The sequence below is a fragment of the Phycodurus eques genome, chromosome 15 (assembly GCF_024500275.1).
Source record: "Phycodurus eques isolate BA_2022a chromosome 15, UOR_Pequ_1.1, whole genome shotgun sequence".
NCBI lineage: Eukaryota > Metazoa > Chordata > Actinopteri > Syngnathiformes > Syngnathidae > Phycodurus > Phycodurus eques.
In genome coordinates, this window is record NC_084539.1 from 1,937,410 (window position 1) to 1,962,019 (window position 24,610).

At 45.7% G+C, this 24,610-nt stretch overlaps 2 protein-coding genes across 13 annotated transcripts in view; one reads left to right on the plus strand and one right to left on the minus strand.

Annotated features, from left to right (window-relative positions):
* LOC133414019 (macrophage immunometabolism regulator-like) overlaps positions 1–24,610 on the plus strand; it is a 55,835-nt gene that overhangs the window by 20,891 nt on the left and 10,334 nt on the right. For 2 of the 12 annotated variants that reach the window (XM_061699057.1, XM_061699065.1), the window contains 5 exons: positions 1,976–2,034; positions 8,428–8,451; positions 9,945–10,047; positions 10,451–10,577; positions 10,674–10,795. In XM_061699057.1, the coding sequence (XP_061555041.1) occupies positions 1,976–2,034; positions 8,428–8,451; positions 9,945–10,047; positions 10,451–10,577; positions 10,674–10,795 (435 nt within the window). Of the gene's footprint in view, positions 1–1,197; positions 1,266–1,975; positions 2,035–8,427; positions 8,452–9,944; positions 10,048–10,450; positions 10,578–10,673; positions 10,796–13,578; positions 13,762–19,254; positions 21,413–24,610 lie in introns of those variants that run through there. The other 10 variants (XM_061699064.1, XM_061699061.1, XM_061699071.1 and 7 more) reach the window with 10 other exon arrangements.
* The window catches only part of pam (peptidylglycine alpha-amidating monooxygenase), a 68,298-nt gene continuing 63,666 nt past the window's right edge, over positions 19,979–24,610 (minus strand). Inside the window, exon 27 of the transcript XR_009769948.1 lies at positions 19,979–21,832. The gene's annotated coding sequence lies outside the window, so the exon portion shown is untranslated. The remainder of the gene's footprint in view (positions 21,833–24,610) is intronic.

The following is a 24,610-nucleotide window of genomic DNA, read 5'->3' on the forward strand; positions in this document are numbered from 1 at the left end:
AGCCGTGGTACCGCTGTAGAAGCTGCAATACTCTGGCAAGAACGTCCGGGATCTGGCAGGCTTAAATGCAGGTGGTAACGAGAGCTGATTGCTGACAGGTGTGCGGCCGAGCAAGGTGCTGGAAAGAGAGAGGGTAGGAGAGAGAGAGAGAGAGAGAGAGAGAGAGAGAGAGAGAGAGAGAGGGCAAGAGTGCGCAAAGCGCCACCCAGGCTCCAACAATGGACAGCTCATGACACTTCATTTTTCTCCATTGTAGGCAAACAGAACCTACAATGACCTACCCAAGATCTAGCTTTTGTGCATGTGTTGCGAAATGAAAGCATGTACATGCTACACACTCACCATTGTAAATGTGACACACACACATTCACTACTGTTCTCTTCCATCACTAATGTACTTAACACACAGCTCCACGGTTACACATTATTGAATAGCTGTCCCAGGCTATGCCAGTAACACTTACAGTATATTACGCTGCCCTCCTAAAATATTGTTGTGTGACTGTCTTAATGTATCCATTTAGCTAACAATGTAATGAGCATTCAAAATGTATCTTCCAAGGAGCAGGCACCTTATGGACCCTTATAATATTTATTTCTAAAAGCAGCAGGATGTAAGTGGTTGGCTCAAGAGGTGGGATTTTTTTTGTTATTGGACTCGAGTGATGGTGATGATCCGCAGTTTACAGGAGAAGCAAAAAGCATAACCACAAAAACAACAAACTCACTCACCGTAATATGTCCTAACAATTGCAAAAATATACAGTTGCGCCTTGAATTATTGCAGAAATTGTCATATATTAGCATGTTATCATTGCTGTGGCGTATGAGTAACCTCATGCATTCATTGTCCAGTGCGGATTTCTTGGTAAAGTCGAAAGTGTGACGGGAGTTTGAAAGCCAGCTTGTGAGGCATTGTGTAACAGAGCAGACGTCTGGTTGGTGTTGTCAGACCAACCGTGCTTGAGTTGTCCAGTTTGCACTTTAACATAGTAATTTGTCTGATCTTACTTCAATAATTTGATTATACGTCCACTGCCACGTGTGGCTCATGAAGTAAGAATTTGACATTTTACTCCCATTATCAGCGTTTTTGTTTGGTCTTGTGTCTTTAAAAATTTTTTTTGTCCATCTTGTTTGTCCTGTGTGTAACATGTCAGTACTGTTATTCTCTTGTCCTTTCTACCCATCGACCAGGTGCTTGACCGGATTCACTGGGCACCGATGTGAACAAGCTGTGCTTAAGAAAGTCTCAAACCCAAAACGTATGTGACCACTGTATTCAGTCCCACATGTCATGACTGGTGTTCCACCCTCATGTTTTTAAAAGTTGAGAAATCCATCTTTCTTTTATAAACAATGATGGCGAAATTTTCAAGTTCTGTGATCTGGTTTTAGGACGTATGCAGTCTCGAAAAGCAACAATGCACTGAAACTTGCACGTACCTTCCACTTCATCACATCCCATGATTGTGTCCGCCACTGCAAAACATTCAACCCACTACTAATTTTTCATTCAGCACACCCCTCTGACACCAACATGTAGGGTAACACTTGCACGTACAACGCTAGATTGTGATTTGTATCTACGTTTTTGATCAAATGTCTCACAACGCTGGGACTCAAGTGACCGCAGGGGGCTGAGGCTCCTCCTGTGGTCTCTGTGAGTCCTATGTATCTGGGCCTATGTATTTCTTGGGTTGGGTTTCACAGCACCCCTCATTTGAAAACAACAGTATATTGCAAGAAAGACTCAGCCTGAGTGGCTGCCTATTTACATGCACATTTCAGTCATCTGCTTGAAATAAACCCCCGAAAATTCAAGTTAATTGAACTCAAATTTACAAATTCTAACAAGATGTTTGTCTAGCTGGCCCTTCCTGCCAACACCAGTGATGACTATTGTGGGTTCTTCTTCACTTTTAGAAACTAACTCCCTGTCTTTTCTTGTCTGTTTCTCTTTTCTCCGAATCAGGTGTCCAAATGAGTTTACTGGTGATCGCTGCCAAAACTATGTAATGGCCAGCTTTTACAGTACGTCTATTTCTACTTGTCTCTGGTTTTCCTTTTTTTTTTTAATTGGTGCATGTTTCATTAGCTATACTTGTGCTGTGACCCCTTCCAAGTTATGTTTCACGATAAACCTGTGATTTAGGCAGATATCATTTTTTTTGCATGTTAGTTTGCTTCAGTTAATTTAGTATGTTAAAGCTGCATGTGATCATTAAGTTGCATGCACGCGCACACACACAACTGGTCAAACGTTTTAGAACACCACACTTTTTCCAGTTATTTATTGCCATTCAAGTCCAATGAGGTATTCATGGGACATAAACACTGTTTTCATATTTCTGGGCTCTAAACACCACCACAATGGATTCAAATTGAAATGAACAAGATATGCTTCAACTGCAGACTTTCAGCTTCAATATTGAAGGTATTTACTGTACATCCAAATCAGGCAAATAGCGTAAGAACTATAACAATTCATGTATCCATCGACCACTTACAATGTATGCCTACTATGTTTTAAGGGGGCTGGCTGGCTGCATGCTAGTGTGGTCTCCAGGAGGAGAGTAATGAAACTGCCCGACTACCCCACCTGGGGAATTGTACCCCAGGAATTGTTCACTGACCCGTACTAGTAGTCATTGGTTACACAGGTTTGTTGAACTGAAACGACAAGAGACTGACTAAGACTAAGGGTGCTCGTGGAGACGGGCTTGAGCATAGACACATGAAATGTTGGGTGGATCTTGAGAGATTGAGGGAGCGTCAACTGAACCGCTGTGGGATTGATAATCTTACTGATCGGAGAGGGACCAATAAAGCGTGGGTGATCTTGCGTGATTCGGTCTGGAGAGCCAAACTGACTGACCCACCTTTTATTCAGGCGTAGGGGAGCGATGCAGATCCGCCAACCGCTTGTTTCTTTCGGCTGTACAACCCAACCTTTGACTTCCTTCCAAATGAATTGTACACGTCGTAGGTGCTCCCTCACCGAAGGAACCGCCAGAGTGTTCTCTTATTCCTTAAAGAGGGGTGGTTGGAAGCCATAACAAGCCATAAAGGGAGATATACCTGTGGCGGAGCTGGTGAGGGAGTTGTGGGCATATTTTACCCACGGTCGAAAAGGTGCTCAAGGAGGAGGGGTTGCTTGCAGCCACGCAGCATAGGGCAGACTCCAGATTTTAATTTGTCCGGTCCGTCTGGCCGTTAGATTGCAGATGGTAACCAGAGGACAGATTGGCTGCTGCGTCCACCGCCTTACAGAACTCCTTCCAAACCTGGCAAGAGAACTGAGGACCTTGGCCCGAGTCGATGTCAACGGGGATGCCTTGGAGCTTAAATACATGCAGAAATAGGAAGATAGCGGTCTCAAAGGCAGAGGGCAACTTGGGAAGGGGTATGTAATGGACACACTTGAAAAAACGGTCAATGATGGTAAGAATGATGGTGTTACCTTCAGAGGGGGGTAGGCCGGTAACGAAGTCCAAGGTGATGTGCGACCAAGGGCGGCACGGGATGGGTAAGGGACGCAGCAGACCAGCTGGGGCCAGATGTCAAGTTTTACCTCGGACACAGAAGGAGGAGGCAAGGACGAACTTCTGGGTGTCTTTAACCGGGCTGGGCTGTTGGATGAACTGGATGGTGCGGGTGATTCCAGGATGGCAGGTGAGCTTGGAATTGTGGGCCCACTGAAGAATGACAGAGCGTGCGGTACCTTGTCGTCGCGTTCCAGCATTCCTTGTTTCCACGTCAAAGACTCACAGCAAGACGAGACCCTGTTCCGATTATCGACCTCGCCTTTTTGCCTCATGTTTTTGGATACTGTTGCCTTTTTTGGATTGTTGCCTGCCTGTGTACCGACCTCTGCCCGTATGTTAAACCTCTCATTTTGAAACTGTCCATTTGTTTTGGAGTCGCGCATTTTTGGGTCCTATCCTCTATTCTGTTCATGACAGAACGAACTGGCCATAACATGGACCCAGCAGACTCAGACCCGGTGCGCAAAGCCCTTGAAGCGCCGGGTCAACGCCTCTCGAAGCAGGATGAGCAGCTTGCTGCCCTCCACCTTCATCTAGAGGGACTGTCAGAGCATCAGGACAATATGATGAGACAGGTGGCCTCACAGTTTGAAGTGCTAATGAATATGCTTCAGAAGAAGGAACCAGCTGGCACAGCACCCGATGCCGCTACTGTACGTACCACCATTTCCAGGTGAAGCAGTCACTATGCAGCCACCTGCCACCTCCGCTGCTATCTGCCCACATCTCTCTCAACCGGAGAGGTTCTCTGGGAATATTAAGCCGTTCATCACTCAGTGCAAACTCCACTTTGAGCTGCAGGCAGCTGCCTTCCCCACCGAGCGGGCAAAGATCGCTTTCGTCATTTCCCACCTGACTGGTCGTGCGGAGGCGTAGGCTAGAGCTGAATGGAGCCGCAATTCCGCCGCGTGTCATTCGTGGGCTTTTTTCGTAAAGACTATGGAGCATATTTTTCAGGTTTCCACACCAGATTGTGAGGCAGCTTGCTCCCTTGTCACCTTACAACAAGGCAAGCGCTGGGTGTCAGATTACGCGATTGGGTTTCACATTCTAGCAGCTGAGAGTCAGTGGAATAATAGGGCACTGCTCAATGCATTTTTTTCATGGACTATCCCCCGCGGTCAAGGATCATTTGGTCCCTGCCGACCGACTTGGACACTCTCATCGGTCTCGGCGTAAAGATCGGCTAGAGGCTTTTGGATCGTGAGCTGAACGGAGTTCGGCGGAGGGCTGCGTCACCGCGCACTTGGAGGACGAGCATCGGTGACCAGCCAAACCAAGGCAGATCCCCTGTTGCCAGTCTCAATCCACTGGCTAGCGGTGGATGAATCCATGCAACTGGGCAGGCTCCGTCTCTCCCCTGAGGAACGTCAACGCCGGCTGAGGGAAGGGCGGTGCTTCTGCTGCGGGCAGTTGGGTCATTCCGTGAGAAACTGTCATGTCAAGGTTGCCGGTGCCTTTAGCAAGGGCACAGGAGAGGTGAGTCTGAATTTCATTCAGGAAGACCCTTCCCGGATTCTTCCTAAAGTGACACGATGCTCCCCTGATCAAGAAATTCATACACCATATTAATTGAATCTCTGACGCAAACTTACTCAACTCCCTCCTCGTTAGACGTATGCACCTTAGAACCTTTCAAATAAAACACCACCGCAACACCTATGCTGCAGAGGGCAGTTTTATGGGCAAAATCACTCACGCCCATGGCAGTACCCCCCCCCCCCCCCCCCCCCTCCGCCCCCCACCCCCAAAACTGGCGGGCCACGAGAGCCCCTGGATACGCAACGTGGAGTGGCGGCACTGGCTAGAGGGGGCACATACTCCGTTTTTAGTATGTACAGATCACAAGAACCTGGAATATCTTAAGTCTGCGAAGAGATTAAATGCGAGGCAGGCTCGATGCGCTCTGTTTTTCACTAGATTCAATTTCACGTTATCCTACCGACCTGGTTTTAAAAATGGTAAGCCAGTTGCTTTATCGAGCATTTTCTGCCCAGAGAATTCTTTGTCCGACCCTAAAACCGTTTTGCCCAAGTCATGTTTCGTTTCTGCTTTTGTTTGGGACATTGAGACTGCGGTAAAGGAGGCTCTGAAGAACACTCTTAGCCCTGAAAATTGCCCTGAAAACTGGCTTTATGTGGTTCCGACCTTAAGTGGAAGAGTCATCCACTGGGCTCACACTAACCGGACTGCATGTCACCCAGTCATGACCAAGACTCAATCTGTGGTCGAACAGCGCTTTTGGTGGCCCAATGTTAGAAGGGATGTTCCCAATTATGTCAATGCTTGCCAGGTATGTGATGCTAACAAGTCCTCTCGAATGTCCTTCTGGGGAGTTGCGACCCCTGCCAATACCCCAACGTCCTTGGTCAGACAGCTCCGTAGACTGTGACGGGATTACCAGCCTCGAAAGGAAATACCACAATTCTCACAGTAGTGGACAGGTTCTCTAAAAATGCACACTTCATTGCACTCCCAAAACTCCCCTCACCTAAAGACACTGCCGAGTTAATGATACACCAGGTATTCAAGTTCCACGGTTTCCCCAGGAGTGTGGTATCCAATAAGGGTCCCCAATTCCTTTCGCAATTTTGGAAGGACTTTTGCAATCTCATAGGTGCTACCGTCAGTCTGTCATCTGGGTTTCACCCTGAAACCAACGGGCAAACCGAGAGGCTGAACCAGGACCTGGAGACTGGGCTTCGATGTCTCGCTTCACAGGAGCCGCGATCCTGGTCTCAGAAACTGGTCATCCACTGGTCTATGGCCTTTTCACGGTGGTTACCAACCATCTCTATTCCTGCTATAGCCCCAGAGTCCACAGTTCCAGCGGCATTGACCTTGGTGAGACGCTGCAGGAGGACCTGGGAGTGAGCCCACCAGATGCTGCTGCGCAAAACCGATGCTGACCGTCGGAGGACACTGGCCCCGAACTACAAAGTGGGTCAGCGAGTTTGACTCTCTACCAAACATATTCCACTCTGGGTGGAGTCCAGGAAGCTCGCTCCCAGGTTCGTTGGGCCCTTCCCCATCACTAAGATCACCAACCCTGTCACCGTGAAGCTTAGGCTCCCAAGGTCAATGGACCCCACCCTGCTTTTCACGTCAGCCTGGTCAAGGCCGCCCGGGAATCCCCTCTGGTCCCGTCTTCCAGGCCCCCTCCCCCCCGGTTCGTGGATGGGGGGCCCTATCTTCACTGTGAGGGGGGAGGGGGGTTTCAATATCTGGTGGACTGGGAAGGCTACGGCCCTGAGGAACGTTCATTGGTGCCGCCTGCATTTTATCGTGGATGACTCGCTCATTCAGGACTTCCACGTTGCGCATCCAGGGGCTCCGGGGCCATCTGGGGCCGGACATTAATGGGGGGGGGTACTGTCATGGGTGTGTGTTCCAGTTTTTGTTTTCCCCCTGTCTCGTACACACCTGCTCCTGAGAGCATCTTCCCCCACCTGCGACTCGTTTACCCTAATTACCCCATGCATTTAACCTCGTGTCTCATTCTTTCTAGTCCCCAGTTCGTTGTACCTTGTCGTCGCATTCCAGCATTCCTTGTTTCCACGTCAAAGACTCACAGTAAGACTAGACCATGCTCCGATTCTCGACCTCACCTTTTTGCCTCACGTTTTTGGATACTGTTGCCTTTTTTGGATTGGCTGCCTGTGTACTGACCTCTGCCCGTTTATTACAACTCTCTTTTTGAAACTGTCTATTTGTTTTGGAGTCGTGCATTTTTGGGTCATATCCTCTGTTCCGTTCATGACACATAAGGCGCACCATATTATTGGGCGCAGGCATGGTAAAACATACGCAAGCTTCAAACATACGCTAGCATGCATGAGCGCTAAAACAATGTTTTTAAAAAGGCAGCGGGAGCAAAACTGAGTTCGGTTGCACTTTGTTGACGTATTTAACAATCTACTCACGTTATTTTATGATCAATCCTCATCCACAAATCCATCAAAGTCCTCATTTTCTGTATCTGAAATGAACAGCTGGGCAAGTTCTCCATCAAACACGGCAGGTTCCCTCTCGTCATTGTCGGAGTCAGTCTCGTTGCCGTGGAGCTCCTCAGAAATGATGCCGGCTTTTACGAAAGCTCGAACGACAGCGCACGCGGACGCGTTAGCCCGAGCATCCGCGATCCATTCACAAATCGTGGCGTAACTCATAAGGCGCGCCGCATTATAAGGCGCCCCGTCCATTTTGGAGAACATTGAAGACTTTTTAAGTGCGCCTTATGGTCGTGAAAATACGGTGTACACCGAGCGGCGCTGTGCAATATAATGTTGCAAATATTCTGCCCTACAAAGGTAATAATATATCTTTCTGACTGATACTGTCATAAAGATATCCATTCAACAATATGGTCAGTATTTTGGTTGTAGTTTGCACTGATGTAGAACTGTACCATCTGGGAGCTGTATACAGTATTTTATTTGAATGATTTGTTTGACTGTAACCCCTGCATGGAAAATACAGATACAGCCAAAAGAGTCTTGTCGACTGACACTTGTTTTTTTTACCATCCGCAAGAGAATATCAACTGTTTTTAAGTATACGGTAGGTTTTCTCTCACATCTATAGCTGTAGATTGAAACTGGTACGATTTTATCCACAACCAAACCAGCTAACAGGTTGCTATGCAGTGTATAATACGGCAGTTGGTTCTGCTACCTTGCTTCAAACTTCAGTCATGTCATCCATGCAACAAAATGATTGTTGACGAAGCGTTAACTTTTTTTTAGTATTGAATGGCTAAGCCCTTATTATTACATGAATAAGACAACTTTATTTGTTACTTTTGTCGAGATTTGCAACCAGCAAAGCAACTTAATCTGAAAAATTCCATATTCTTTCTGTCACATGACTGCTATGTCAGAGCATCTTGGAATTGAATTTATGGGTATGGACCATTCCTTCTTACTACAGTAGTTTGAAAATGTAAGCCCTTAGCTAGTTTTCGCTTGTCAACTGAAGGGATCGTACATCCAGGACCAGTAGCGCACATGTGATTCTTGAGGCATTTAAGCAACGAAAACCAAATGACTATTACTCATTTTCTAGAATTTCCCTAACAAAGCACACACACAAAGAAGCAATTGTTTGAACACCAAATGCGTCCATTTTGAAAATGTACGTCGGGCAAAAATTGTCTCTGGAAGGGTAATAGGGCATTAAATATCTGATACTGTATGTTCACGTCCCTTCAACTTTTACTTCATTCTGTACATATTCTGTGGTAGTTTTTATTCCGCATGAGTCAATCAAGATACACCACTGTCCTGCTGACTTTCTCCTTTCTTCTGCTTTTCAACCTAATTATCATGACCACGTCCTTCTAATCCTCCCTTTGTATTTCCTGCTTCTCTTTTACAAAGTGTGTTTTGCTGGCATGGAGCTCTAGAAAAGAACAACTTTCACTCCCAGTGATGTTTGCTGGCTAGTCGGGCTGCACGATATTTGTTTTTAGCACGTACGTGTGCACAATTAGTCACATCGCGGGGCACTGCTGCGATGTCGGTGTCCTCTCACATACAGTCGATGAACGATGAACTGTAATATTAAAAGTTCAAAAGATTCAAAGATTGTACACTCGCCGCATTTCCCATTTGCCTCTTCAGAATGAAACTAGGCAGGCCAGTGCGTTCAGGGACACTGCGTAAATGGGAGTGAATGTGTTCATTTGTAATACAGTACATAATTATCCAAATGGATTACTAGGAAAATGATTCTTTGGAGCAGAATGCTTTAGTTAAAAGACTGTACGATCACACTGTGATAATACGGACTTTGTTTTGAACGTATTTTGTTTTTGTATTTTCCGCAACATATTGAAACTGAGCTGGTTCGTTTTTTTTGGACCAGTGAACTTCGTTCAAAATTCAAAAATATACATACCCAACACTGATCCTGTATTGTTTCACATCGCAATATTTAATCGCAGGTTTTAAGAAAAAAAGTTTTTCCCCAATATCGTGCATCCCTACTGACTAGAACATTTAAAGGCCCCCATAATGAATAGAAATACACGGCAATGACAGTCCTTTAGAAATGTAGTTGTAATTACTTTCACAAAGTTATATAACAACTCATTACACTGAATTACATTTTGATTACCTTTCTTAATTTTGAACGAATGCATCAGCAGGACCCTTGGATGTTCCCTCTTAAAAAAGTGTATTAAATCCACAGAGCATTATTTTGGAATTTAACCACATCCAAATATTTGGTGAAGATGCGAATAGTAAACTGGAAACAAAATACAATGAAATGTATATGCATGATTAAAAAATGTCTTTGTTCCATTTCACGTGTACAGTATGTGAAAAACCACCATACCATGTTGACCTAATGACAAATGTGTAAGTTTAAAGAATGGACTGTCCTCTTTTTCAGAAGCCGAGGAGCTGTATCAGAAACGTATCTTAACAATAACAGGAATCTGCATTGCACTCCTTGTCGTTGGAATCATGTGTGTGGTCGCCTACTGCAAAACAAAGTACAGTATGCCGCATTCTATTGTGTGATTTTGTCGAAATAAAAAGTACGTTCATTGGGTTGCTTGAGGCCAAATAAAAAAATAAACAACCGACCAAGTTATCTCAACGTGGTTAAATGGGGGGTCAGCACACACCTGCCGCCATTTCAAGTGCCTCTGCTAAAGGTGGGAGCATAAGTGCAAGTGTCCCAAAGACTCAAATACATGCCCCTCAAATATCAAAACACATTGGGTGGGTCGTTTTACATTTTTTTAATATTGATGAATGAAGGGGAAAAGGGCAGAAGCTTCATGCTGTATATCTGTGACTGTTGCTCCAGTCAAACCACGATATATCCGTCGATTGAATTTAAGGGTAAAGGTTCTCTGAACCGCCTCAGAAAGTTTGTTTCTCTTCAAACAGGAAGCAGAGGAAGAAGCTCCATGACCGTCTCAGGCAGAACCTGAGGGCAAAGAGGACCAAGCTGGCAAAATCGGCCAGCCGACGTCAGGTTTCCAATTTGCCCCTACGGGATTTGCAGCAGACCGACGTATGGCCGCAATCGCTGTTATGTAATCTAACGCTTCAAATGGAATGGATGCGCTATTATCGATACTAACCACTTCCTCGCCATCATTTCAAATAGCAGTGTAATGGGACAGCAATCCAACAGGCAGCTGAGAAAGAGACAGAAACAACATTCTCCGCAAGCCAATATGTCTTATCAACACAACAACCTACCACACTCACCAACATCTCCAGTCAAAGGTAAAGACAGACTTCAAATCAAATGTTTCTGCAGGTCCGTGTTTAAATAGCCACTTTTTCCGGAGGTTGCCATGGTTGGTTCAGGTATCGTATACAGTAATGTTCAGTATTTAAGTGACTGTCCCGGAACAGTAACCGTTGCCCCTACGACCACGTTTCGGTTCGTAGCGGACTTCGCAGCTGCTTTTACTGCCTCATACTCATCCTTATTCGTCTTAAAAGGGAGAGAACACATTACTGCTGCAGAGTGTTCGCTTCTTTTCAAATCTGACACACACAAAAAAATCTCTGACACATTTTTATCGCCCAAGTGAACTGCTACATTCGATTTTGTTTTGCATACATGACACCACACAAAGAAGCCATTTATACACATGCAGCCAAGGGAGCAATGTGAAGATGATGGGGAAGCGCAAATGTGTCGGCCTTTGAGCACTTTGAGGACTTGAGATTACGATTAGGATTCGACACGCAAAAAAACGAGTCATTTGTATGCTACACGTGATGTGATCTTCATCCTTGAGCATGGAAAATGACTCTGGATGTTGACAAAGCTGCCGCAAAGAGGGCGCCAGCGGCAGGGACCCTGTCAGTCTTGACTCTTGGCCACGGACCCCTGTCATCGTGGGCCTCTGGAATGGTCACCACACCATGATGCAAGTCTTTCTCCATGAATTGTTTTGTGAGCTTTAAGATTTTCTGGCAAACGGTGCATATGTACCACGCCAACATGTGAACACGGGGTTGGCATGTTATAGGACTGGTGGAAGAGTAACTGACTCACTGAAAGGTACTTTTTCAGCTAAGCACAAAGGAGCAAAAGGTTTTGCGGCCACTTCCTTTTCATGGAGATTTTGGTCTGTTTTGATGATAGAATCCAATTCCAGCTAACCTTTAATTCCGACTTTCAGCATGCCAAGAAGATTATCTTTATTTGAAATAGGTCTGTCAACGTGAGATGCTCAAAGACTGAACGATGAAATACAATTGGTGTTCCAACGAAATTCTGTTTGAGTTTGAGTGTGCCTGGAAAGATGAATTCACAGATTATAAATGTTGTAGTCAGGACCCTGAACAGCATATGTGGTACAAACAAATTTGAACAAATGAAAAACTCACAATGGACATTGAAGTAATGAATGGTGGTCCAATATAATATATAAATATATATATATATATAATGGCCTGGACGCAAATGATGATATCCTAAATACTTTGTTGCAAACCTTTTATGACGAACACCGCAATCGTACAGGGATTCCAGTAACATTTAATGAGACTGGTGCACCTGTAGACGGGTATTTTGGTCCAAACTGCTCCAGTTGTCTCAGGTTTGAAGGGTGTCTTCTCCAGACGGCATGTTACAGCTCCTTCCACAGATCTTCAATAGGATTTAGAGGACCTCTGAGCTACAGCTGAGACCAAGGTTTCGGACACCTGCCAACACGATTTGCTCCACAATCCATTGATGGTCCTGGGATTTCATTGTGCCTTGCACAGATTCAAGACACCCAGTGCCGCATGTAGCGAAGCAGCCGCAGAAGATAACCAAGCTTCCTCCATGTTCCGCAGTCACTACGGTATTCTTTTAGTTTGTACCAAGGCCACAGCCGATTCGATTCAATCCCGTTTTATTCATATTGGGCCAAATCACAACAGAAGTTGTCTCGGGGCACTTTACACATGGAGCACCTCACTCATTTAAAGACGAAACGAAACTCTATGAGCAAGCACTGGGTGGGAAGAAAACCCTCCTCAATATTGAGTCAAGGGTCATTTTTGTTTCATCTGTCTGCCTCGACCGGCTGGATTAGAGCGTAGAACAGAAGACGAGAGACAGAGAGCGATAGAAAGAGAGCGAGAGAGAGAGAGAGACATCAGACACAGAGAGAATGAAATCTCAAGATCATCAAGGAATTCCGCAGTCAAATGTGCTGACTGGTGTCAGTTTCCTCCAACACACAGCTCGAAGAATGGCTAAGAAGAAAATGTGGAAACATGCAGTCTTAAGAGGGCACCCTTCAAACCTGGAACAGCTGGAGCACAAAGTGTGGGCGAAAATACCTCGTGATAGGTGGAGAAGTTCGTTTCGAGTTACAGAAAACGTCTGATTGCCTCGAAAGGTTGTGGGAAAACAATATTGAGTCAAGGGTCATTTTTGTTTCATTCTATTGGACCTCAACTCAAAAGCAATGACTGGTTTTCATGAGTTGATTTTTTTTTTTTTTTTTTTTTCCCCCATTTATATTTATTACTTTTGTTCAGTTTCAAGTTATATCAATAACCCTTTGGGTTTTACTTTTTAGAACGCGTACAATTTGGTCAAATGCAGCCGTACGCGGACGGTCCGGAGGGATGGGACGGACGGTAGCGTGTTTGATCAAGGTCTGCCACATCAGCAATATCATCACTGGAAATGTCCTGAAAGAATGAAAACAGAACACTGAGCCCGTATTTCCGTTGTTCTGTGTTGCGTGTCCTCCCCAAAAGAAGGACCCCTTCGTTTACCGCGAATGGAATGGAATCAAACCAGATTCACTGTGCTCATCTTATTGCATTTGATGTAGAGTGGAATGAAAAAAGGAATAACTGCAAAGTTCAAATGGTTAACTGGCGCATTGCAACATTTGGACTCATGAAATAAATCAATGCAGACACTGGCGCAAAAAAAAAGACAAAATGTCGTGCAAAGTACAATTTGACCTCCAAAACTTTAATGTGATTTTAAAGAGGCCTGTCTGAGAAATGTCTACATATAAACGTCCCCCTCCCTGTCTCCACAGCTGGAGTAATGACTGGAGCAACAGTGTTGTGTCTGACACTGACTCTGTCTCCATGATGTCATTGACGGAGAATAGCCAGCATGCCACACAAGGCCGTAGGGGTCGCCTGAATGCCACGGGTGGCATCAAAGACCTAAGTGCTCATTCAAGGAAGTCCAACAGGGATGTGCCTTAAAATACGAGGTAACCGATGAATTTCAACATTGCGTCACAGAGAACCAGTCAGATCGACAATAATTCAAAGGTTTTCCAGATGCGAGAATCTTAATATCAAAAACTAAAAATCTCTGCGGCACAGTGGCCGACCTCGCAATTCAGAGGTCTCGGGTTCGAATCTGGGCTGCGGCTTTCCTGTGTGAAGTTTGCGTCTTCTCCTTGTGGATGTCTTCCAGGTCCTCCGTTTTCCTCCCACATTCCAAAAACATCCACGTTTGGGTTAATTGAAGACTCCAAATTGTCCTTAGGTGTGAATGTGAGTCTTGTTTGTCTACTCCATACGTTCCAGGGATAAAGTATTTGCCCCCTTCTCGACATTTTTTCTCGTTGTTGCGTAGTATGTTTAAGATCATTCAACAAATGTAAATATCAGACAAAGATAAACCAAGTAAACATAAAATGCAGTTTTTAAATGAGGGTTTTATTGATTAATCAATAAAAACGATCCAAAGTTACCTGGCCCTGTGTGAAAAAGTAATTGCCCCGAAACCTAATAACTGGTTGGGCCACCATCAGCAACACAACTGAAATCAAGCAGTTGCTAAACCTGCAAATGAGTCTTTCGTATTATTCAGGAGATATTGTTGCATATATATATATATATATATATATATATATATACACACAGTGGGTACTCTTAATGTTTTCAATGAGCCTACCGTGTATGTTTTTGGGATGTGGGAGGAAACCGGAGTGCCCGGAGGAAACCCCCGCAGGCACGGGGAGAACATGCAAAATCCGCACAGGCGGGGCCGGGATTTGAACCCCGGTGAGGCGGATGTGCTAAGCAGTGATTTATTTTTGCTCAGCCATTAAAACCCTCTATGAAAACAGCAATAATTCCATTAAATTATCAGTTGGTACATCCCCTCGATTTGAGCTTTCTTGAGGTATAAGACAGGGTTGTCCTGCATCGCCATATCGTTTTTTGGCAGTAGCACAGCTTATGGTATATCATATTAAAACTAGTGGTGTTGAAGGTATCCCTCTCCTTGGTAAAGAATTCATCAAAGATTAAAAACATTTCAAATCAAAGGGGAAACAAATGCTTATAAACAGTTAAAACAAAGACAAAAATAGTACAATTAAAACTATCATTTAAAAGCAGTGATGCCAGTAACTCCTGACTCAAAGATTTTTGTCCGGTGACATCATAAGTAATCTAACGCGTGACTTTTTATATTAGTCAGATTACAGTTACTTTGATTTATCTGCCAATCGTTACTTTTTTCTTCACGAAAACCAGTGCTTAATATGCTTTTGATATTAAAATATGCTATTTATGGGTCAGGGCGCAGGTGGGGACGGGCTTAAGCAATGACACGTGGAAGGTTGGATGAATGTTGAGAGACTGCGGGAGTTGAAGCTGAACGGACGTGGGATTGCTTATTTTAGTACTGGGAAACGGACCGACAAAGCGCGGAGTGAGTTTGTCGGATTCTGTTCGGAGCGGGAGGTCACGGGAGGAAAGCCGAACGGACCGACCCACCTTGTACTCAGGTGCAGGGGAATGACGAAGGTCCGCGAGCCGTTTATTCCTCTCCGCAGATCGGACCAAGGTCGCCCTGACGTCCTTCCACACGGACTGGACCTTTTTCAGATGATCCCTCACCGCGGGAACGGCCACCGCATGCTCCTGTCCCTTAAATAATGGAGGTTGGAAACCACAGCAGGCCGTGAACGGAGACATACCGGTGGCGGAGCTGGTGAGGGAGTTTCAATCCATGGCAGAAATGAGCTCCAGGAGGTGGGTTTTGCGTGCGGCAACGCATCGAAGGGCTGATTCTAGAGATTGAGTTGCCCGCTCCGTCTGACCGTTAGTCTGTGGATGGTACCCTGAGGACAAGCTGGCTGCTGTGCCCACCGCTTTGCAGAATTCTTTCCAAACCAGGGAGGAGAGCTGGGGTTCTTGGTCTGAGACGATACCGTGGAGTTTGAAGACATGATGAACAAGGAAGTTAGCAGTTTCAAAAGCAGAGGGTAGTTTGGAAAGGGGTATGTAATGGACATATTTAGAAAATCGATCAACAACAGTAAGAATTATAGTGTTACCTTCAGGAGGAGGCAGGCCGGGGATAAAATCTAAAGCGATGTGGGACCATGGGCGGCTCGGGATGGGTAAGGCGCGCAGCAGACCAGCTGGAGGCAGATGTGAAGTCTTTCCTCTGGCACAGACGGAGCAGGCTTGGACAAATTCTAGGGTGTCTTTGACCAGGCTGAGCAGAAATGTTGCCGAACGAATTGGACAGTGCGGGTGATGCCGGGGATGACACGTGAGCTTGGAATTATGGGCCCACTGAAGGACGTCAAAGTGTGCGGAATCGGGTCCGAAAAGACGTTTCAGAGGTCCGGTCTTGGGGTCAGGGTGAGTCCTTTGAGCGCGTTTGACTGTGTTAAATTTTCCAAGAAGCAGCACCGACGAAGCAGGAGGAAAGGAGGATAGTCTCGGGTTCTGCAGGGCTGGAGGGGGGTGAGTATATGCGGGAGAGAGCGTCAGGTTTGCTGTTGCGGGATCTATATCGGAAGGAGAGGCTGAAATGTAATCGGCTTAGGAAGAGGGCCCAGCGAGCTTGTCGGTGGTTAAGGTGTTTGGCGGAACGGAGGTAGGAAAGGTTCTTGTGATCAGTCCAGATGATAAAAAATACTTCAGCCTGTGCCTCCACTCTTCCAATGCCCATACGATGGCGAATAGCTCTCGGGGGGGATGAACACAGGGATGAAGTTTTTTGGACGTGGGGTCCCGCTGCGAGACGACGGCCCCTGCCCCAGTGTCTGAGGCGTCAACCTCCACCACGAATTGGAGGGAGGGGTCGGGGTGACGTAGGATGGGAGCACTGGTGAACAAGGTTTTGAGTTGGCTGAAAGCTTGGGATACTGCCGGGGTCCACTGAAAGGGGGAACTGGTGGATGTGAGGCTGGTGAGGGCAATTGCGACCTTGCTGTAATTGCGGATGAAGCGGCGGTACAAGTTGACGAATCCGAGTAATCGTTGCCTAAAAAATGTACGCAGGAGGGGTGGAATTCGCATCTTTCGGGATCAACATACAGGCGGTTTTCAAGGAGGTGCTGGAGGACTTGGCGTACATGACTGCGCTGTTCTTTGGGGGAGCGAGAGAAAATGAGGATGTCATCCAAGTACACAAAAACAAACCGGTTTAACATGTCACAGAGAACGTCATTGATGAAGAATTGGAACATCGTGGGGGGGGGTTGGTTTATCCGAACGACATGACCAAGTATTTAAAGTGTCCGAAAGGGGGATTGAAAGCAGTTTTTCATCCCCCTCTTGTATACGGATGAGGTGGTAGGCATTTCGTAGGTCCAATTTGGTGACTATCTGAGCGTCACAGAGGGGTTCAAAAGAGGGGTCGATGAGGGGTAGTGGTGATTTATTTTTAACGGGTATGTCATCAGAATCATCAGATTGAATTCACGGTAGTCTCTGCAGGGGCGGAGAGTGGAATCTTTTTTCTCAACAAAGAAAAAGCCAGCCCCTACTGGAGATGAGGAAGGTCGAATGAGTCCGGAAGCCAGAGAGTCACGGATATAGGGCTCCATTGCTTTTTTCTCAGAGCGGGAAAGGTTGAAGAGACAGTTGGAGGGAAGAGGGGCCCCAGGTAGAAGGTTAATTGTGCAGTCGTAAGGGCGGGGGGGGGGGGGGGGGGGGGGTAGAGAAATGGCCAGGTCTTTATTGAACACCTGAGAGGGATCATGATATTCTTTGGGGACAAGGGAGAGGTCAACCAGCGTGGCAGATCGTGGTGGTTTACAAGAGGGCGGTATAGCAGAGAGCAGGCGGTGAGGGCTCCATCCGGCGACAGCTAAGTGCTGTAAGTGCTGCAAGTCTATGGCGGGGTTATGTTTTTTGAGCCAGGGAATTCCGAGGACCAATGGTGTCTCAGGGGAAGGGATAACAAAAAGAGAAATGTTCCCGCGGTGATTTCCAGAAATCAGCAAGGTGAATGGCACTGTTTGATGGGTGACGGGCGATGACTCGGCCAACCAGGGCTGTGACCTTCTTGGGAGACGTGAGTGGTTGGAGAGGGACTTGGAGCTGTTGTGCTAATGCTTCATGAATAAAGTTAAGGTTAGTGACAAATGCGACTTTGGATTGTTCGGTGGGATAACTGTACAGTTCCATCCATCCATTTTCTGAGCCGCTTCTCCTCACGCGGGTCGCGGGCGTGCTGGAGCCTATCCCAGCTGTCATCGGGCAGGAGGCGGGGTACGCCCTCAACTGGTTGCCAGACAATCGCAGTAACTGTACGGTTGAAGATTGAAAACTAGGGAGCAATTCATAAGGAATTGGCTACATGCACCGAGGAGTCGGGCTCGGGCGGAGGGACTTGAGGTTCTTTGTATGGGAGGCGGGGTGGCTGCGGGCTCGGAAGGAGTACTTACGGGAAGATCGGATTGTATTTTCGAAGAAATGAGGGAGACTTGTTGAGTGACGGAGTGCATGGGTTCCATGATTTCATTTCAATGCATTTTCCATACTGCTTATCCTCACGCGGGTCGTGGGCGTGCTGGAGCCTCTACCCTAGCTATCTTCTGGCGAGAGGTGGGGTACACCCTGAACTGCTTGCCAGCCAATCGCAGGGCACATAGAAACAAACAAACACTTGCACTCACATTCACACCTACGGGCAATTTAGAGTTTTCAATTCACCTACCACGCATGTTTTTGGGATGCAGGAAGACACCGGAGTACCCGGAGAAAACCCACGCAGGCACGGGGAGAACATGCAAACCCGGGTCCTCAGAACTGTGAGGCACACGTGCTAGCCATTCGTACACCGTGCCGCTTTTTCTGGAATGTGTGCATGCAAATTAAAACTGTTCAAAATCCAAGCAACACTGGGTAGCAATCATTATATGGGATACACATTGAAGCCATTGACACTTATGTGTATATACGGGATAAGTGAGATCCATCTCGTTGCCTCTCAAGTGTAGGACTTTTTTTTTTTTTTTTTTTTTTTTTTTAAACTAGTTAACAGTAATTTACGTTACTATTCAGTTTTCTTTTTTGTTGCCTGACCTCCATTGTTTGCTGTTGCTATATTCTATTATTATATATAATTCAATATATTTTAATAAAGTATAAGGTCCACTCCAGTATTTGTCATTGGTGCATTTCAGGCAGTTTTATTTTTTGGGAATGTCTGTGTTTGTTTTGTTGGGACTGGGGGGCACCAAAGGGGTGTCTCACACAGGGCACCATTCAAGCCCGCTTTGAAGTAATATCGGTAATTATAATCACTTTTATGGGGGGGGGGATCAAATATTTGTGGAAATTCACTATCCGTCGTAGGGCTTGGGCCCTTGTATCCACGACCTCTAATCAACCTCTCCTATGTAATATGAACATCGGTTCAAGTACTTCTCATCTTCGTGCGTTTAGTACAGTATGTTTTACATGTGCATCTGTTCTTGTACTTTTGTGCGTGTGTGTTATAGGCGTCTTTCAGCTGAGAAAACCCTGCCTCATCCGTATACAATTTCCTGCAGCCCTCCTGCAACTCCAAGCTCTCCTCGTTCAGAGACATCAGCCGCTCTTTCCAGCCAGGCCATCTCTGTCCCCTCTGTGGCTTTAAGTCCCTCAGCTGAGGAGAAGCGCCCCCTGCTGTTGTCGAAAGCAAATCGCCCACCCAAGTCCTTAAACCAAGATGAACTTAAGAGGACCTCTGCACATTACAACCATGGCCAAGAAGCACATAGCTTACCACCTAGCCCGCTCTGTGCCATGGAGAATGATAACTACCAAGACACAGTCACTACTGCAGCTAGCCATATGATCTCAGCATCCACAGAGAAACTAGTGAATGCAAACAACATTATCAATAACTACAGCATCAAAGAAGCAACAGCTATTAATGGTCATGTGCTGCATAATAAAGAGTTCAGTACTGACAGCATGCGGGCCAGTGAACCAGAGAATCCAAAAGGGGATCACACACCATTTATTTCTATAGAGAACGCTAAAGCCCTGCTGTTAAGGGCTAAGGATAGCAGTAGGACTACTGCGGCATCAATACATGGTGACCTGCAACTCATGTCATCCAGTGCCACCACCAAACAAGACCCAAGAACTGTGTAAAGAAGGGGGGGGGGGGGGGGGGGGGGGGGGGGGGGGGAAGTTGCTTGTTTCGATTTGAAAAAATAAACAAAACAACCCAAAAAATTCAGTCACTATTTAACGTTTATTTTCTAATAAATTATTTGCGGCAAAAAGACTTTTAATGATAAATGAAAAGCAAGACTTTTATTTTAATGATTTAGTGAAGATAGAGTTTTATAAATTAAAAAAATGTACAAAATTGTTGATGTAGATGAAGTGCCATACACAAGTATGTAGCAGTGTGTAAAAATATCAATGTCTATAGTAGCGTGTAAAAATATCAATGGTGCCTTTCTGTTGGGGATGCTTACGGGAACTGCAATTGCAAACAGGGCCATATATTCACCCTCTTAATTTTCAAATCAAGAATAACGTGCTAGCTGCCTTCGATGTCTCATAGTTTGACGTGAAGAAGCTCAAATATGTCAGTTGGGTAACGATGTTCAAAATGCATGCTATATCCTGTCCTGGAACTGTTAAGGAGGTTTCATGTCATAAAGCCATTGGATCAGCCCGGTCAATTGTCAGTGTCCATTGTTCCAAATGCATTCTATAACTCAAACATGGACTGGACTGATTTGGATGATTCCATGTTTATCATAACATGACAGTTGATGAAAGAATGCGGAGGAAGTCCATGAAGTACACTCCAGAAAACATGCAACCAAAATACAGATGTAATCAATGCATTCTGGCTGGTAAGAAACACCGTTAGCTCATCTTTGACAAGTTTTCTTCAACCTTAAAAGTCAGTGCATCAATCATTCAATACGGGAGTATCACATTCTAAAGGAGGACATCAGCGTTCTGATTTGAATTATCCAGTACGATTGTTCAGTTTTACTGATTACATCTTTCAAAGACAAATATCTACAGTTGATTTTAAAACAGAAATAAATATACGGCTCTTGGTTTCTTTTGTAAAGACATCAATGTGTCTTGAGCAATGCTTTTGGAGAATTAAAGAAAAAAAATTGCGCCATATGTAAACGTTTGGACTCATTTATTTATACACATAGCTTACGTTTCTTTGCATTTTCATGACCTAGCTTTTCATCATGCGCAGGTTCTACGATTTTAAAGGACCAGTTTTGAAATGGAGCTCCGATGGAGAAAGATTATGACCCTTCACAAAGCAGAATGGCCTAAGAAGCAGGGGAAACAGGGGTGGGTCTAATTTCTCTTAATTGGAACATTCGATGCTTCGACAGTGACATACTTACACCTTTAAATGAGTAGCATCTGAGTGGTCTTAAATAAGCATTGAGGACCAAGAATCTAGCACCGGGGGTTCCACAGAGGAACTATAATCAAGGAACCACTTATTTTCCATTGCCGTAGTCTTTTAGCTCCTCAACAGTGACATTTCAAAATGGGCGCATACCAGCTGGATTGTCAACGAAGCAGGACTCCAAATGAAATAATGTAGTTCATATCTTGCTTTTGTCATGCCTCATGATTTTAGTTTAAATAAACAGTTTCCTGAGCGAGTGCAAATGGTTTTCCGTGTCTATATGTGCCCTGCGACTGACTAGCAGCAAGTTCAGGTTGCAGTCCGCCTTTTGGTTGAAGTCAGCTCGGACAGGCTCCAGCGCCCCACGACCCTGAACAGGATAAGCGTTTTTTTTTTTTTTTATACAGGAGACTCATCAATTTCATTGCCAAGAGAGACAGTGTCCATTGCACACTGGGTACAGTCCCAGTTGTGGCATTATGGCACTCGGGTGACCATCATCTATGAGGAATGTAGAAAGGTGCACTTGCTGCACAGCACAGTGAGACCTCATAGTTAACGATTGGGCCCGGACAGTCTGGTGGGAGTGGCAGCCAATCAGATGGCAATCCCCTCCATAGGCTGGGTGAAGGTTGAATTCAGACTAGGGAAGCTCTCCGCCATGACGAAGCCACTCCTCGTGCCTATAAAGTGATAGAAGAAATAACAGGAAAGAGTGTAAAGCCTTCCAGGTAACAATCAAGATATCACAAACATTGCTTCAGCTAATCTACGCCCCTGTTAATGATGAAGATGGATGAATTGTACACACAGGGAAAAGAAGACTCACTCGAGCTGCTGGACAGGTCACCACAGTGGATTTTCACGCTAAGACTGGGACCCAGTATCATGGGCAGAACCTGCTTCTAGTCCCTAGTGCAAGACCAACATTGCCAGAGGGTGTAGTGATGAAGAGGATCTCATAACTGCCCCAGTAGAAGGTCAGGTTATGTTCCCATCGCCAACATCAACAAACACAGTGTAACCCTCAATCAACGCTCCAATCTCGGTCACCTACAGACAATAAAAACTGCTCACGCGGCTAGCGCAGAACAAATCAATGGAGAGGGAGCAGGGCCAGGGTCAGGGGTTCCTGCATGAGGAAAGTCAGCCGCTGACTAATGTCCCGTTCGGGTTGGGTATAGCTCCGGCAGAGTTCTAGAGGAACATGGAAGACTGTTTGCGTGGTTTGAGAGATGTCATGTGTTAGTCGTATTTGGACGATAATATTGTCCATAGCTCAAGCTTTGAGGATCACAGTGAGCACCTGAGAACCATGTTAAAGAGATACCAGTAGCACAGGATGAAACTCAGCCCCAACAAATGTGAGGTGTTGAAGAGGAAGGTGACTTTCCTGGGACGGTTAGTGACTGGAGAAGGCTACACCAAGCCTTAAAGGAGAAAGCATCTGCAACTGTTGGAGAGCTGAGAAGAGTGATGGGATTCCTGTCATATTACCGAACCTACATCCCAAACCTCTCTATCAGCTAATGCCACCTGAAAAAAACTACCACATGCAATCAGGCAAATTCGAGTTTTTGCCACTATGATGGGCAATAGGTGAACGATGTATCATCCACCATACTTTGTCATCTATGCAGATAATAATCCCTTGATTTACATCCTCTCAAAAGCAAAACTAAATGCTACAAGTCATAGCTGGGTGGGTGAACTGTCAGAGTTTGACTTTTCCATTCAGTACAGACCTGGGAAGAGTAATGCAGATGCAGGCGGCCTATGCCCTATACCCTAAGACATCAATGAGTTTATGAGACGGTGTACAGAGGAGGTGGGTCACTAAGTGCTGGGTGTGAGTTTGCAGAGACGCTCCACCAGACTGTGTAGCAGCTGTTCCCATAGAGACATTAGCTTTAGTAAGAGATGCGAGTGCACCATCTCTAGCCAACCAGAAGAAATACGAGTCAGTCAGGAAAGAGACTCTGTCTTCGGCCGAGTTCTACACTTCAAGGAGGGAAACCAGTACGCGTCCAGGAGAACTCTCAAAGCGGAACCGCCTGACGTCGGAGTCTTGATGAAACAACGGACAAAGTTATATGTTAATGATGACTGACTTCTCTGCAGGAAAGCAGGAGAGAAGCGGCAGTTAGTTCTCCCAAAGGAGCACCATCAAAAAGTGTTCCATGAGCTTCACAGAGAAATTGGACATCTTGGCAATGAGGGGACGTAACCTGAAGACAAATGAGACTAAAGAGACTGTACACTGAATATTTACAGAACTGGAAAAACATGCAACAAGCCTATGAGATCACATCCAAAACAGCAGCTCGAGAGGCTCTTCGAGTCAAGAGAGGGTATGACAAAAGAGTACATGGAGCTAATTTGAAACCTGGTGTACGAGTGCTTGTGCGGAACCTGTCAGAGAGAGGCAGACCAGGTAAACTGCAGTCCTACTGGGAGAGTAAAGTGCATGTGGTAGTGAAAAGAAGGTGCAGTGACAGTCCAGTGTATGAAGTAGCACCTGAGAGAGGAGGTAAAAGTCATGTGTTGCACAGAAACCGCTTACTCCCATGTGACAGCCTGGTCTTGGAGAAAGCAGATTCAACCCCTGTGAAAGAAGAACATGGACGAGGGCAACGAAAAAACAACACCAAAAGGGACAACTGGAAGATTCAGGCAGCGAAGGTAGTGATGAAGTTAGGCTAACGTGTCGAAGAAGAAAGTCAAGGAACTGTAGATTTGAACCCAGAGGCCGAGCCGCTTGTGCCAGCTCTGGTGTTGCAAGACGGAACACCTGATCTGGAGGATGCAAGCATGGTCCAAGAGGATAAAGAGACAGACGGCGGAGACGTCACAGTCAAGGAGGGTGGTGAAGGTGACAAGGCAGAGTCTGCAGGAGTCATCAGGGAAAGATAATCCTGACCGTGTGCCAGAGACACCCGACCAATATTGATGTAAGGAGTTGAAGAATTACAGTGACATTACGTGCACTAAGACAAATATGGACTGTGAGAAGTAGGTTGATGTAATTGTATGGACTAAGGAGAAGAGACAATTGTAGGAGAATCAGAATCATCTTTATTTGCCAAGTATGTCCAAAACACACAAGGAATTTGTCTCCGGTAATTGGAGCCGCTCTAGTACGACAGACAGTCAATTTACAGAACACTTTGGAGACATAAAGACACTGACAAAAAACAATTGTGCAAAAAGATGCAGAGTCCTCTAGCACTTAGAGCAGTTCGAATGACTAATATTGCGATAGTCCGGTGCAATGAGCATTGTGCAAAGGGCGCCGAGACTTCAAGGAGTGGATGCGGTTTAAAGTGACGAGTAGTGCGATCATCTGGGACAATGTCGGTTGTGCAAATGTGACAGATACTCCTCAATCGGTGTGCAAATGGAGCAGATGCTACTCTGGCACGAGTGGCCAGTATATGCAAATAGTGCAGCACGGCGAGACA